General features: G+C 37.6%; 1 protein-coding gene and 1 non-coding gene across 2 annotated transcripts; both read left to right on the forward strand.

Moving 5' to 3' along the window:
• Positions 1–1,167: 1,167 nt before the first annotated feature.
• On the forward strand, positions 1,168–2,194 carry LOC125368719. Its single transcript, XM_048370311.1, has 3 exons — positions 1,168–1,352; positions 1,489–1,944; positions 1,999–2,194. Exons 1-3 carry the CDS (start codon positions 1,168–1,170, stop codon positions 2,192–2,194), a joined length of 837 nt encoding a protein of 278 aa, XP_048226268.1.
• Positions 2,195–4,887: 2,693 nt separating this feature from the next.
• Positions 4,888–4,994, forward strand: LOC112535594. The gene has a single exon (XR_003079689.1). It is a non-coding gene; the product is annotated as a small nucleolar RNA R71 (small nucleolar RNA).
• The last annotated feature ends 10,647 nt before the right edge of the window (positions 4,995–15,641 follow it).

Genomic DNA, 15,641 nt, shown 5'->3' on the forward strand with positions numbered 1-15,641 from the left:
GAGTTTGAGATTATTTGCATTATGTGAGATGAAATTATTTATTTATGAGAATAATTGAAATGGTTGATTTTGTGATTGTCAGTTAAGTATTGGTATAATTTTTCGTATTTGATAATGACTTGATAATTCTAGCCTAATATACTATATTTTAGTAAATTAAATGCTTATTGAGTCCCTAGCTCATTCCTTAGCAATTTTTTCCAGGTTAGTGCAGTTGTAGATAGCCTTAGTTGTGCATTGCTCTCTTTGCATCAGTAAACATTATCAGGTGGATCAGAGGAGTTATCTCAAGCATTGGGGCATTTTGAGTACTTGTGTAAATTAAACTAATGTATAAATATTCCTTATGTATATTAAGTATGTTATACCACTTAAATTGTATGAATGTATATTGTAACTAAGTAATAAATTATGTTTATAAAGTTAATTATATATATATTGCTATACAATTGGATGTTGAGTTTGGGTGCTACAGTTTTTGGTATCAGAGTGGGGATTAGACCGTTGGGACATAAGTATGAGTACTTATATTTGTGTTTATGTTATGTTATATGAAGGTGTGTATGTGTTGTGATATGTTAAAGTGTGTTGGGATTTTTAATATATTCCAATGTGTTAAATGTTTATTTGATTGAATTAATGGGAATAGAGGGGATTAAGAGCATAACATGGAAGCATATAGTAATTATGCATAAAGCATTTATTGTTGTAAAGTCTGTTAATGATATAGGCATGGATGAGCACTCTACTGGCCCAGTAGGTTCACATGAGTCAGTTCATGCACATCATATTGAACAAGAACAGATGTATGAAATTGAACGATCACAAGGAAGAGCTGAAGGGTATGCTCAGCCAATAGCTGAAGAGTTAAGAAGATTAGCTCAACAACAACAACCACCACCTCCACTAAACATACTTGCATTTGATGCAAACGTTGGTAAGTTAAGAATGCATGGGGGGAAAGAGTTTGAGGGGACAAATGATCCAATTGTAGCAGAGGAATGGCTGAAGTCTGTTAAAGGTGTGTTTACATAATTTTTAATACCCAACCGACGACCCAAATGCAAGTGAGGTATGCAACCTCATTATTTCTTAAGGATGCTAAAAACTGGTGGGAGACAGTCCCGGGTAGCCAATCACAACCATTGACCATGACATGGGAAGAATATGCCACCAATATATCAAGAGAGGAAGAAACTTGAATTCCTTGAATTGAAACAAAATGAGATGTCTGTTACTGACTATGAATTACAATTTACAAAGTTATCCAGGTATGCACCAGAGGAAGTGGCAACTGATGAACTGAAGAGGAATAGATTTGAGAGGGGTTTGAGATTGGAGATATGTGAAAAGTTAACAGTGCAACCACCTACCTTTATTGCTTTATTGCAAAGCTGCAACAAGAGCAAAAGAATTATTCTTAGAAAGAAATATATTAGAAGCAAAGGAAAAGAAGATAATTGGGACATTTACTCCATATTTCTCTAGAGGTGCATCATTTACACCTAGAGGAGGATCAAGAAGTCAGCGAGGAGGTTTTAGAGGAAGAGGTAGTTATCAGTTTAGAGGGCCAAGTAGTATAACTTTGGGTAGAAGTAGTGGATCAGCGAACATGCTAGGTAATTCTAGGTTTACTAGTAGAGGATATAGACCTGTTTGTGGCACTTGTGGAAGGACCAATTTAGGAGAGTGTTGGGGACCGAGAGTGCAGGCTTGTTATAGATGTGAGAAACCTAGGCATTATGGCAATGAGTGTGTAGTAGGTAGAGGAGCATATAGTACCTACCATTCAGGAGGACAAAGTAGTGTTGGGGATAATGTAGTACCTGCAGTGACTGGTCGTGGAAGAGGTAGGGGAGGTAAAAGTGGAGCTACAACAGCATATGTCCATATTGAAGATGCGAACCAGTCCTTACTGCAGGCAAGAGTGTATGCTGTTACGAGGTAGGAAGCAACTACTTCTCCAGAGATAGTAACTGGTATAATTCCTATTTGTAGGCATGATGCATATGTGTTAGTTGACCCTGGATCTACATGTTCATTCATTTCATGGGATTTTGCATTGAAAATGCATTGTGGCATTGAATCTGTAGGATATGATATTTGTGTTTCGATGCCTGGTGGAGGAGTAACAATGGTGAATACTGTAGTTCGGGCTTGTTCCGTGATGATTTGTGGTACAAATATGCTGTAGACCTAATTGTGATCAATTTGTGAGATTTTGATGTGATATTGGGAATAGATTGGTTGTCTAGAAACCATGTCATAGTTGACTATTTAATGAAGGAAGTAAAAATGGTTATAGATGGGGAAATAAAAACTGTGTTCACGGGTGACAGGAAAATTGTGCCTACATGTTTGATTTCTACTGCTACTGCTTTACATTTAATGAAATCTTTTCCCAATTTAGCACCAAGTTAGCCTCAATGCACCTAGCTAAAATGCATTATAGATTTGCCAAATAGTGAGAGAATGAGTTACCAAAAACAGAGAAGTCATCCATAAATACCTCCATCGACTCCTCAATCATATCATAAAAATGGCCATCATACACCGCTGAAACGTAGCCGGCGAATTGCATAAGCCGAAAGGCATTCGTCTATAAATGAATGTCCCATAGGGGCAGGTGGAAGTTGTCTTCTCTTAGTCTTCAGGTGCAATTGGGATCTGAAAATATCCTGAAAAACCATCAAGGAAACAGTAAAACATGTGTCCTGCCAATCTTTCTAACATCTAATCAATGAAAGGAATAGGGAAGTGATCCTTCTGAGTTGCATCATTAAGCCTCCTGTAATCGATGCAAACTCGGAATTCTGTTACCATCCGTGTAGGTATTAGCTCATCCTGCTCATTTCGAATTACTGTCATGCCTCCTTTCCTCAGCACAACCTGCACAGGGCTCACCCAAGAACTGTCAGAAATAGGGTAAATTAATCCTGCATCTAGGCGCTTAATTACCTCCTTTTTCACTACTGCCTTCAAGTTCGGATTAAGCCGCCTCTATGGCTAAACTACTGCTTTATAGGTATCCTCCATAAGAATCTTATGAGAACAGAAACTTGGGTTGATCCCGGGAATATTAGCGATTTTGTAGGCGAAGGCCTTCTTATACCTCTTGAGCGCATCTAGAGTTTTTTCTCGCTCCTCAAGTGTTAAATCTGCTGCAATAATCATCGGTAACTTTTCTTTCCCATCCAAGAATCCATAGATTAATTGCTTAGGCAGCTCCTTCAATTCTAAGGTCGGGGGGTCCTCAAAAGAAGACTTCCCTTTCCGCACTTCTGACATGTCAAGAGAAAGAAAAGGATCAGTAGAACAGCTAGGCTCAGTAGCCAATAAACTAGCGAGTTGCTCCAACACATGCTCGTTAGACAGCTTCTCTTCCTCTCCTTGCAAGGCTACCTGCAAAGGATTATCAAGTAACATTTCCTGTAAGTGAGACTCAACCAAATTATCCACAATATCAATAGAAAATACAACATCATCATGGTCTAAAGAGTGTTTCACAGTAGTCGTTAGGTCGAAGGTGATGGTCTCATCGTCTACCCTAAGTTTAAGCTTTCCATCACAAACATCTATTACAGCCCTAGATGTTGCAAGAAAGGGTCTACCTAGGATAAAAGGTACAGTACTCTCACCTTCCATATCCATAACTACAAAATCTACAAGAAAAATAAACTTGTCTACCTTAACAAGTACATCTTCAACTATACCCCTAGGAATCTTTACAGTTCTATCAGCTAATTGAATGCTCATCCTAGTGGGCTTAGGTTCATTCAAACCTAATTTATTAAACAGACTAATGGGCATTAAATTTATACTACCTCTTAAATCAGCTAATGCACCACTAATAGGCAAATCACCAATGACACAAGGAACAGTAAAACTCCCTGGATCTCTTCTTTTGAGTGGCAGCTTGTTCTGAAGAATAGCCAAACACTCCTCGTTTAGAGTCACGAGTCCCAAATCCTCCAACTTACTTTTGTTGCTCAAAATTTCCTTCAAGAACTTTGCATACTTCAGCATCTGCGAAATAGCTTCAATAAAAGGCAGGTTAATCCGCAGTTGTTTAAACAAGTTAAGAAACTTACCAAACTACTTATCAACCTTCTCTGTTGTGCTAGGGAGCGATCCTTATGGCCTCTCAAGCAGCATCTTAGAAATCTGCCCAATCTGACTCTCTAAATTCTAGATGGATGCCTGCTGATTTCTAAGGGCATTGTCTGTTTGCTGGAATCTCATCTACGTCGACGTGATAAACTTCATCATCAGCTCCTCCAAGTTAGATTTCTTTTCGGCTGGTGGAGGGGGCTGTGATGATATAGCCTGCTGCTATGGTTACGGTGGCTGGTGATGTAGTCTTTGAAAGCCCGGTGGACCCTGGGCGTTGTTATTTCTCCACCTGAAATTTGGATGGTTACGCCAGTTGGGGTTGTATGTGCTGTTGTATGGATTGTTAAGCTGTCTAGGAGCATTACCCATGTAGTCTACCTATTTCATGTCAGCAGAAACAATAGAGGAAAAATTATTACTAGAAGCAAACATACCTGCCGCATTACAGTTTGCACTGTAGTGCGGACCACTACAAAATTTACAGCTTATTTGGGCTGCATGAACCGGCATCTCAAGCTGGTCTAACTTCTTAGTCAGAAGCTCCACTTGAGCTGCTAAGGTTGGTGAGGAGTCTAATGGTTGACCGTTCCTTGTTTGACCGGCTGACTCCTAGAGGATTGCCACTGGTAGTTGTTCATTGCCAACTCCTCTATCAGGTTCTGCGCCTGATCCGGCATCTTGCTGTTTAAAGCTCCACCTGCTCTAGCATCCACCATTTGCTTTGTAGCAAGGCTCAAATCGCTGTAAAAGGTCTAAACCTGCATCCATACTGATAGACCGTGGTGTGGACAGCATCTCAATAAGTCTTTATACCTCTCCCAGGCGTCGTACATGCTCTCGTCGTCCATCTACACAAAAGAAGAAATGTCACCTCTCAATTTAGCAGTTTTAGCTGGAGGAAAATACTTGTAAAGAAATTTTTCAGCCAATGATTTCCAAGTTGTAATAGTGTGTGATGGAAAGGTGATGCAAGCAAGGATGCATCTAAGTCAACTAGCATGAATCCACTAGCCTGTGGAGGACTAATGACATGAGTAAGGGCTAAGAAGTTCAAGTAAGCCTTAAATTCTTACTTGGAGCATGTTTTGAAGATAGCTAATGATGGTGCTTGATGAGCATAGTTTTACACATATTTGCTTGCATATTATTGCGTGTGTTCTTAGCAATTATTGTACTTTTATTCCCAGATCACCCGTGTTTTGTGTTCTTTTGCATTTCAGGAACATTTATAGGACCGTCATCGGTGTTTAAGCAATTATAGATCAATACGTGCGGAAACGGACGAGAATTCATCAATATTGGACAAGAGCCCACAATGCATACATTGAGCACGGCCTGGACTCTGGCCGTGCTCAACCATTGGCATTGATTCTTGAAATTTGCACTTTGGGCACGGTTTAGAGCCACCACAGCCTGACCGCGGCTCCGTGGTGGCCAACACGGGGAGAAACACGGCCGTGGTGAAACCCTACTTGGTGAGATCCACAGTTTCAGCACGGCCTTGAACACGGCCGTGCTGAGTTAATCATATAAGAAAAATGAATTTTTCTTAGAAAGAAGAGAGGGGGAAGAAGTGACATAGAGCCCTGGCGGCTGGTTCGGTTTCTGCACAGTATTGAGTGCGAGAGAGAGTTGTGGGGAGTAAGAATCCCGGAATCGCAAGGTCCCGAGTGCAAAACCGTAGTGGAAGCAATTCAAGAGGCAGTTTGGGAGATTAATCAAAGTGTAGATCCAGATTTGGAGCTGTTCATCCAATTCGAGAGAAAATGGTGTACATGTTTTATTTTCATTATTCTTTCATTGTAATTGATTTCCTAGATTGTTTTAAACATGAACATGTTTAGCTAGACTGATTTAATCCATTGGGATTTCTTTACTGTGTTGGCTTGATATTATATTGTTGGATTGTTTGAGTTGGTTTTGTATTCTTCTTGTTTTCAGTATTAATAAGATTATGCATTATTCATGAGACGTTGTGAATTGTGATGTTTAGATTGCTTTATGAGATTGAGAAATCCGTTTGGCAATTGGAATTTTGAATAACAAGAACTGGTTAATAATCGCTTAGAGATAAGGATAATTAACTAGCCGGATTAAGAATTAACAAAGCTTAATAGAGGCGGATTAAAGCTTAATGCTAATTTAAGAATCAATCGTTAGGAAGAGATTCCAACTTTAGGTTATTAGGTTTAGGAATTCGGTTATCTCGGGAGAGAAACCGAATTCGGTTAAGAATTCATCCACGGGTAGCATAATTAGACTCACCGATCCTTTATCTTTTGTTCGGTTGCCAACTAGTTTAGATTCCCTTTGGGTTTGTCTTCTTGTCTTGATTATTTCATTTATCAATTACTCCTATATCTCCCTCAGAACTTAGCTTGTAGTTAATAGTTAGTTTAGAATTTATTCATTATCCATTTTAGGTTAATATAATAAAGAACAAAGGAGTAACTCTAGGCTTTCACTTTCCCGAGGAATACGGCCTTGATACTCGCCATTAGTGCTAGACTGCATCGATAGGTACACTGCCTTAGATTGTAGCTAACACGAGTAGCACCCACCAAGATTTTGGCGCCGTTGCCGGGGAACTGTTTGAAAACTAGAGTGAAATTTGCTATTTATTAATTTAGCCATTTTTTTTCTCTCTTTCTTATTATTTTATAATTTTTATTTTTATTTCTTTAAATATTTTTTTTTATTTGTTCATATTTATTTAGTTTAAGTTTATGATTCAGATAGTGAATGATAAGGAGGTTCAATGCTAAATTCAAACTCTTTGTATGACACATTGGAAAATGGGATCAGGGACCAAGAGAGTGCTAAAAATTAGGATGCCCGAGCATCTTTAGATAATCGAGTGGAATCATTTTGCAGGGCTACCGATCAACTCTCTTCTCTTATCCTTTCATCTCAAGTCTTTTGTGAATTTTGTTGTGGTTTACATGTGTGTAATGATTGTCCATTGTATAGTGATGTTGCTCATTGTTCTTATAACTATGAACAGGTGAATTATATGGGAAGTTGGGCAAATGACTCGTATGGAAGCACCTACAATCAAGAGTGGAGCACTCATTCACCCTTTGGATGGAGCTTAGATGGCCAAGAACCACTAGGAATTCAGCAACTACATCAGCAGCCTAATCTTGCACCTTCAACTCAAGATGAAGAGTTAGTGTCAGAGGAGCTGATGATGAGGTTCATAACAAGTATTGAAGAAAGATTCCAACAAACAGAGAGGGTACTTAAAGGTCAACAAGCCTCAATTAAGAACATAGAGCATCAAGTAGGCTTGATCTTTCAGTTACTAGCGGCGAACAATGGGGAACTCCATTAAACTCTGAATCCGAGGGAGCATTTGAGCGCCATCACTTGGCGTTCGGTGAGAATTTTCTGGTTTATCTACTATGTTTGACGATAATGTACGTGCAGACGATTTCTTGAACATGGAGATGGAAGTAGAAAAGGAAGAGGCAAACATAATCCCTCTGAAAGACTACCAATTGGAATGTACAGTTGATGATGTTGAGTTGCAGTTAGAGGAATTGTTGGTAGATTTTCCACAAGTCCCTTCGATGATGGAAGATGAGCACGAGTTATCCAATGAAGAAGTCTTGGAGGAGCTCGAGTTTCTCCTAGCAAGTGAACCAAGCCAAGGACTGAAGAAAACCATCAACACTCCTGAAGAAATTGCCCCGTCGATCCTTCCAATTGTTAAAACTCTAGCTTTCAAATTGGAAGAGCCCTGAAACATCATGACTACGTGCAAATATATGAGGAGCGAGTTTTGCCCATCATACTGGCAGCTTGCTTGACTGTCGGGAAGAGGAAGTTGATGATTATCCCTCTAAGCGTATATTTGAAGCCATTTGCTTGGAAGAAGGATGGATGGTCGCCAATCCCCAACGTTTTCTTTTCACCATGAGTCCAGCTAAGAAGACTCATCACATAAAAAAGAAGCGCTTTTGGGAGGCACCCCAAACTTTATCTTTAATCTTTAATATTTTAACCTTTTGTTTTGAAACATTTTATTAGTTTTAGTTTTCATATTTTCAGTTTCGATTTTATTTCTTTATTTTATTATTTTGATTCTACAGGTAGAGCCTTTGAATTTCCACAACATCAGCCTCGATGGATGATCAGGGCAGTCCCCTAGATCTTTTTATTTTTCTGCATTTATTTACTTTATTTTTCATACATGTCATGCACTTTGATTGTATTGCCTTTGTTCTCTTAATTGAGCATTCCATGCGGGGTATCCATAACATTTTACACTGAGGACAGTGTGTTCTTCAAGTGTGGGGTGCTTATGGGTAAACCCTAATCTCTCATATGGATTTTTAATATATCTGAAATTGCCATGGCTAGGTGTTGTGTATTTTTAGGGGATGTTAGGACACTGTGTTTTTATGCACTTGAGTATGCTATTTTTGAGCTGATTGATGACTTGATTTATAGAATTGTAGTTACTTTTCTTTCTTTGTTCATTATCCTTAGAAAACAATTTATGGTATTTTACATCAACCTACCAGGGTTAAACCGGTGTTATTTAATTATTTTTTCGAATTGTCGAATTTTAACTTAGAACGTTGATAATATCATATGCATGTGTTTCTTAAGTAATGATTCAATTAATGATGTTGCGAACCAACTACACCTAATACCACATCTAAAAGTGAGATTTTGAGCCAGTTGAGCATTCATTATACTTATGCTCTTTATATTTCTTGTTTGAGTGTGCATTGTACTTAACTTTGCTTCTAGAACTTGCTTTGTAATGCGTGTTGAAGTTACATGAATATTGTGAATACCATGAGATGATTTGGGCGATTTAGGATTCACCACATTTGACCAAAAGCCTATCACCTTATGTTTCCATTAGTTAGCCAGTTTTTGAGCCTTAACCTTTTCTTCATAATCTACACCTATACACTTCAATTATACCATTCTTTACATTTATCTTTCCTTTACCCTTATGCTGGAATTTCTTTCTATGATTTGTTCAACTTTATATGGGATTAAAATTCTAGTTGCTATGTTGGTAAATTTACTAAATCTTTTTGATATTTTAAATGCTCCCTTTGATCCAATTTGTATTTATTATTCTTTATGTTTATTCGAGTTGTATGTAGCGGTCGCTAATAAGCTGCTAGTTCATTTCTTTTGAAAAAAAAAAAAGAAGAAGAAGAGAAAAAAAAAACATAATAAACAAATCTCTTTAATTATTTATCTTTTTATTGGATTTAGAGCATTTGCGAGCGTTATTCTATGAAGTAGGGATTTTAGTGAATGATTCTTTTTGTGATCTTAGGCATTTAATCCTTTGAGCATATACTATTGTTTATCGCACGAATTCCAGCATTTTCATACTTCTATCCAAATCTCCATACCTTTATCCTAGCCCCATTACAACCTTGGTAAAGACCCTTTAATTTTGGTATTTACTTATTCACAGTAGCGAAGATATGATTTATGAGCAAGCTTATGGTGAGCAGGTCTTGTGCATTTGCTTTGAGGGATTTGTTATTTACCTAATATACATGTTGAGCGACTTGAGTGATCCCTGTGAGGCATTGGTTCATGATGTTTGTGTTGAGTTGTCATTTAAGTTACTCATGCATTAATATTATTTTCATTCTTTGTTAATGATTTGCAATTCGATTCATGATTGAGTATCCTTTGAGATGTGTTGAATATTATCTGTTGTGGACTAGGCGCCTAAACTGTAAGGAATTGCTAACTGTAGTTTTATGGGGTGAGTTGTTAATTGCTTGAGGACAAGCAATAGCTTAAGTGTGGGGTAATTTGATGAGCATAGTTTTACACATATTTGCTTGCATATTATTGCGTATGTTCTTAGCAATTATTGTGCTTTTATTCCCAGATCACCCGTGTTTTGTGTTCTTTTGCATTTCAGGAATATTTATAGGACCGTCATCGGTGTTTAAGCAATTATAGATCAATACGTGCGGAAACGGATGAGAATTCATCAATATTGGACAAGAGCCCGCAATGCATACATTGATCACGGCCTGGACTCTGGCCGTGCTCAACCACTGGCATTGAATCTTGAAATTTGCACTTTGGGCACGGTTTCCGTAGCCACCACCCCCATTCGTGGTGGCCAACACGAGGAGAAACACGGCCGTGGTGAAACCACGCAGGTGAGATCCACAGTTTCAGATGGCTCGGACTTGGCCGTCTTGACCTGACCGACCTTGAACACGGCCGTCTTTGAGTTAAATATATAAGAAAAATGAATTTTCTTAGAAAGAAGAGAGGGGAAGAAGTGACATAGAGCCACAGCGGTGGTTCGGTTCTACGCAGGTATTGAGTCTGAGAGAGAGTTGTGGGGAGTAAGAATCCGAATCGCAAGGTCCCAAGTGCAAACCGTAGTGGAAGCAATTCAAGAGGCGTTTGGGAGATTAATCAAAGTGTAGATCCAGATTTGGAGCTGTTTATCCAATTCGAGAGAAAACGGTGTACATGTTGTATTTTCATTATTCTTTCATTGTAATTGATTTCGTAGATTGTGTTAAACATGAACATGTTTAGCTAGACTGATTTAATCCATTGGGATTTCTTTATTGTGTTGGCTTGATATTATATTGTTGGATTGTTTGAGTTGGTTTTGTATTCTTCTTGTTTTCAGTATTAATAAGATTATGCATTATTCATGAGACGTTGTGAATTGTGATGTTTAGATTGCTTTATGAGATTGAGAAATCCGTTTGGCAATTGGAATTTTGAATACAAGAACTGGTTAATAATCGCTTAGAGATAAGGATAATTAACTAGCCGGATTAAGAATTAACAAAGCTTAATAGAGGCGGATTAAAGCTTAATGCTAATTTAAGAATCAATCGTTAGGAAGAGATTCCAACATTAGGTTATTAGGTTTAGGAATTCGGTTATCTCGATAGAGAAACCGAATTCGGTTAAGAATTCGTCCACGGGTAGCATAATTAGACTCACCGATCCTTTATCTTTTCTTCGGTTGCCAACTAGTTTAGATTCCCTTTGGGTTTGTCTTCTTGTCTTGATTATTTCATTTATCAATTACTCCTGCATCTCCCTCAGAACTTAGCTTGTAGTTAATAGTTAGTTTAGAATTTATTCATTATCCATTTTAGGTTAATATAACAAAGAACAAAGGAGTAACTCTGGGCTTTCACTTTCCCGAGGAATACGACCTTGATACTCGCCATTAGTGCTAGACTGCATCGATAGGTACACTGCCTTAGATTGTAGCTAACACGAGTAGCACCCACCAGTGCTTTTGATGGTTTTGATGATGATAACAATGCCTTAAAGATAGTGACATTAATTGCTATTAATGAGCAAAGGGGGCAGAAGCTCAACTTCCACAAGGTGTGACCATGCCTTACAACCTATGAGCTGCACAGAAAGGGGGCAGAAGTTCAACTTCCATAAGGCGTGACCATGCCTTATAGTATATAAGCTGCCTACAAAAAGAGCTTCGAATTTTTCAAGAAAACATTCGTAATGGACCCGTTTTTAGTTAATTTCCTCTACTTTTGGAAGTATTGGATAAAGAGAACTTCCTCCCATGAATTTAGGATTTTGATTAGGGTTAGATTACTCTTTATCTTATCCTTCCTTATAGGGATAAGATTAGCCATATATTAGGAGTCTTTTAGGGTTTGATTTTGATTCCTTATCTCTTAGTCCTTTTAGGGTTTAGAATCATTTCAAAGCTCTATAAATATAGCTATGTTTCTCAGCTACAACAAGAAGATCAATATATATTTCTGAATGAAGTTTTATTTGAGTTGTTAACTCTTATTCGTTAAGGTGCTCCTTATTGAATTTCTTGAGATTAAATTAACTTGTTTGATTTAGTTTCATATCTACATGTTTGATCAATCAATTAACTTTTTATTAGTTTCTTGGGTTGTTCGAACATTCTTCATCTATTTATAACTAAAGGGCTTAGTAGTTCTATTGCTAAGTTTGTTAGTTCCATAATCAATTGCAAACTTTCAAGTTAGATTTTGGGCTGACAAATTCGAACTTATTGGTAAGGGTGCTTCCTCTTAAATAGGGAGAGCGTTTATCAGTTTGATTTTCTCACCATTACTTATCTTGGTGTTTGAACGTATTCGGTTCGAGTTCGTATCATTTGGTATCAGAGCCAAACTTCTAAGTTGGTTTACTTTCTTTTCAATTAAGAGTCTATCTTCTATTTCATTTCAATTTCTGTTCGCATCATTATAAAAAAAAAGGTATACTATTTTCATTGCTTCCCGCATACCAAGGCAGATTTCAAAAAAAAAAAAAAGAAAGGAACAGAAAGCTAACCCTAACCATTTGTGTTAGGTAGTGCTTGAAGAATTGATTCTTGATTGATTGATTCTGCAATTCTTCTTAATTGATTGGAGTTGTTCTTCATTCTTAAAATTCTGATTTGGGTAATTTTGTTTGTTTTCTCTTAAAAAGCTTTTCTTTTGGGTTAATTGAGTATTGTTCGATTAGTTGTAAGCTTGTTTTGTTCACACACTTATAATTCGTTTTATTGATTCACGAGTGTTCTATTGAACTTCAGAATTAATAAACATTAAGAGGTTGTGAAAAACTTGTTCTTATGATTACTAGAACAATTTGATTTAATTTCTATAAGGAATTCAATTATTTATGAGTGAAATACGTGAGGGAGTGATCTTTTCTTGTTTTGCCTTTGACCATAAGAAGCCTCCAGAGTATAACACTGGATCACGTCTTCTTCTTTTGTTTTCTTTTCTAGTCTTTTGGTTTAACCATGTCATCTGAACAGCCATTGACTTTGGGAAATTTAGCTTATATATTGAGAGATGTAGTAGAACATATGCAAAAACAATTTCAAAAACAAGATGACAAATTAACTAGGTTATTGAATGATATGCCTAAAACGTCTAAAGGGGATGGTTCTGATAATGACTAAGAAAGTGAGTCTAAAGGGTCTAGACATAATCTCCAACCCAAAATTGACACCAATTTGGGTAGCATTAAGATGAAAATACCATCTTTTCATGGTAAGAGTGACCCTAAAGTTTATTTGGAGTGGGAAAAGAAGGTTGAAAGGGTTTTTGAATGTCATAACTATAGTGAGTCTAAAAAGGTTAAACTTGTTGTTGTTGAATTTTGTGATTATGCTGCCATTTGGTGGAATCAATTGGTGAGTGGTCGTAGGCATTATGGGGAACCCGAAGTTGGTTCATGGGATGAGGTTAAACGCATTATACGTAAAAGGTTTATGCCATCACACTACCAAAGGGATTTATACAACAAGTTACAAAATTTAGTACAAGGTAGTAAGAGTGTTGAGGAGTATTGGCAATCTGTGGAGATAGCTATGATTAGAGCCAATATAGATGAGGATAGGGAATCCACAATGGCAAGATTTCTGCATGATTTGAATCATGATATTGCTAACATAATTGAATTGCAACATTATGTAGAGATGGAAGACATGTTGCACATGGCCGTAAAGATAGAAAAGCAATTAAAAACCAAGAGCAGAAGTGCTGCCCCTAGCTCAAAATGGAGTAACAAATGGAAAGGGAGCAAACAGCCCCTTAAAAAGGGTCGGGAGGCATCAAAGGACATCAAGGCAGCCTCTAAATTTGATGTTAACACTAAGCCAACGACGCAAAGTGACCTCAAATCAAAGAAAGTGCAATATTTTAAGTGTTTGGGGTATGGGCATATATCTTCCCAATGTCCAAACAAGCGAACCATGGCAATTCGAAGTGGTCTTTGAGACTGACGAAGAATCCTAACCTAGTAAGGTGGATTACCTAGACATGCCTGAGTTAGACGATTGTGATGATGTGCAATTGGGTGAGGTTAGTAATGTACTTGTAACCTTTAGAGCGCTTAATTTACAACCTATTGATGATGATGCTTGAAGGGATAACATATTCCATACTACATGTAAAGTACAAAACCATGATGCTAAATGTAGTTTAATCATTGATGGGGGTAGTTGTACTAATGTAGCAAGCGCTATGATGGTTGATAAACTTAGAGTTCCAACTATTAAGCACCTTAAGCCATACACCTTGCAATGGCTTAATGATCAAATTGGGATTAGAGTTACTAAGCAAGTACGAATTGCCTTTATTGTAAAGAAGTATCATGATAAGGTACTATGTGATGTTGTTCCCAAGCAAGCATGTCATATGTTGCTAGGTAGACCATAGTTATATGATAGATCTGTAATTCATAATGGTCGAACCAATGCATATTCTCTTGTAATGGATAGAAACCCGTATATTTTGGCACCATTGAGTCCTAAAGAAATTTGTGAATTACAAAGAGTTGTATAGGACCGAATGGAAGCATATGAGAAAGAAAAAAAAAAGTGTGAGAGTGCATATGAAAAAGAAAAGGTGCACAAGCAAAAGGAGAGTTGTGTGGAAAATAATGATGGGCGAGAGCAAAGAGTGGTAAAAGGAGAGTTTAGTGAGGGTTTGCGCAAGAATGTGAGCAAAAGAACAAGTAAGGCGTAAGAAAAAGGGGAGGCAAGTGAGAAAAAAGTAAGTTTCTTAGTTAGAGAGCAAGACATGAGAAAGGCTTTGAGTGAAAATAGGCAAGTACTTGTACTTATGTACAAGGAAACTTTATTTAACATTAATAATCTTCACTCTTCTCTTCCTAGTGTGTTTGTAAGTGTTTTGCAGGAGTATGACGATGTGTTTCCTGAGGAGTTACCTAGTGGGTTACCACCACTAAGGGGGATAGAACACCAAATTGACTTTGTGCCGGGGTCATCCATTCCAAATAGACTAGCCTATAGAGTCAATCCCGAGGGGACCAAAGAGCTGCAACGCCAAGTTGAGGAACTATTAAGTAAAGGTTATGTTAGGGAAAGTCTTAGCCTATGTGCTGTTCCTATTTTGTTAGTCCCTAAGAAAGATGGGTCTTGGCGTATGTGTGTTGATTGTCGTGCAATTAATAAGATTACCATTAAATATCGTCATCCTATTCCTAGGTTAGATGATATGTTAGATGAATTGCATGGAAGTGTTATCTTTACTAAAATTCATTTGAGAAGTGGCTATCACCAAATTAGAATGAACATAGGTGATGAGTGGAAAACAGCATTCAAAACTAAATTTGGTTTGTATGAGTGGTTGGTCATGCCTTTTGGCTTAACTAACGCACCAAGTACTTTTAGGAGACTAATGAAACATGTTTTGCGTGCCTATATTGGTAAATTTGTGGTAGTATACTTTGATGATATTCTGATTTATAGTAAGAGCTTTAGTGAGCATGTTGAACATGCTCGGATGGTGTTGATGGTTTTGCGTGAGAATTCTTTATATTCTAACCTTGCTAAATGTGATTTTTGCACAAACAAACTTGCGTTTCTTGGTTTTGTTGTTAGTGCAAATGGAATTCAAGTTGATGAAGAGTAGCTGAAAGCAATTAAGGAGTGGCCAACACCAACGAATGTTAGTGAGGTGAGGAGCTTTCATGGGCTTGCAAGCTTCTATAGGAGGTTTGTCAAGGACTTCAAGATGCTACCA

Source organism: Ricinus communis, unplaced genomic scaffold, assembly GCF_019578655.1.
Source record: "Ricinus communis isolate WT05 ecotype wild-type unplaced genomic scaffold, ASM1957865v1 Ctg11, whole genome shotgun sequence".
NCBI lineage: Eukaryota > Viridiplantae > Streptophyta > Magnoliopsida > Malpighiales > Euphorbiaceae > Ricinus > Ricinus communis.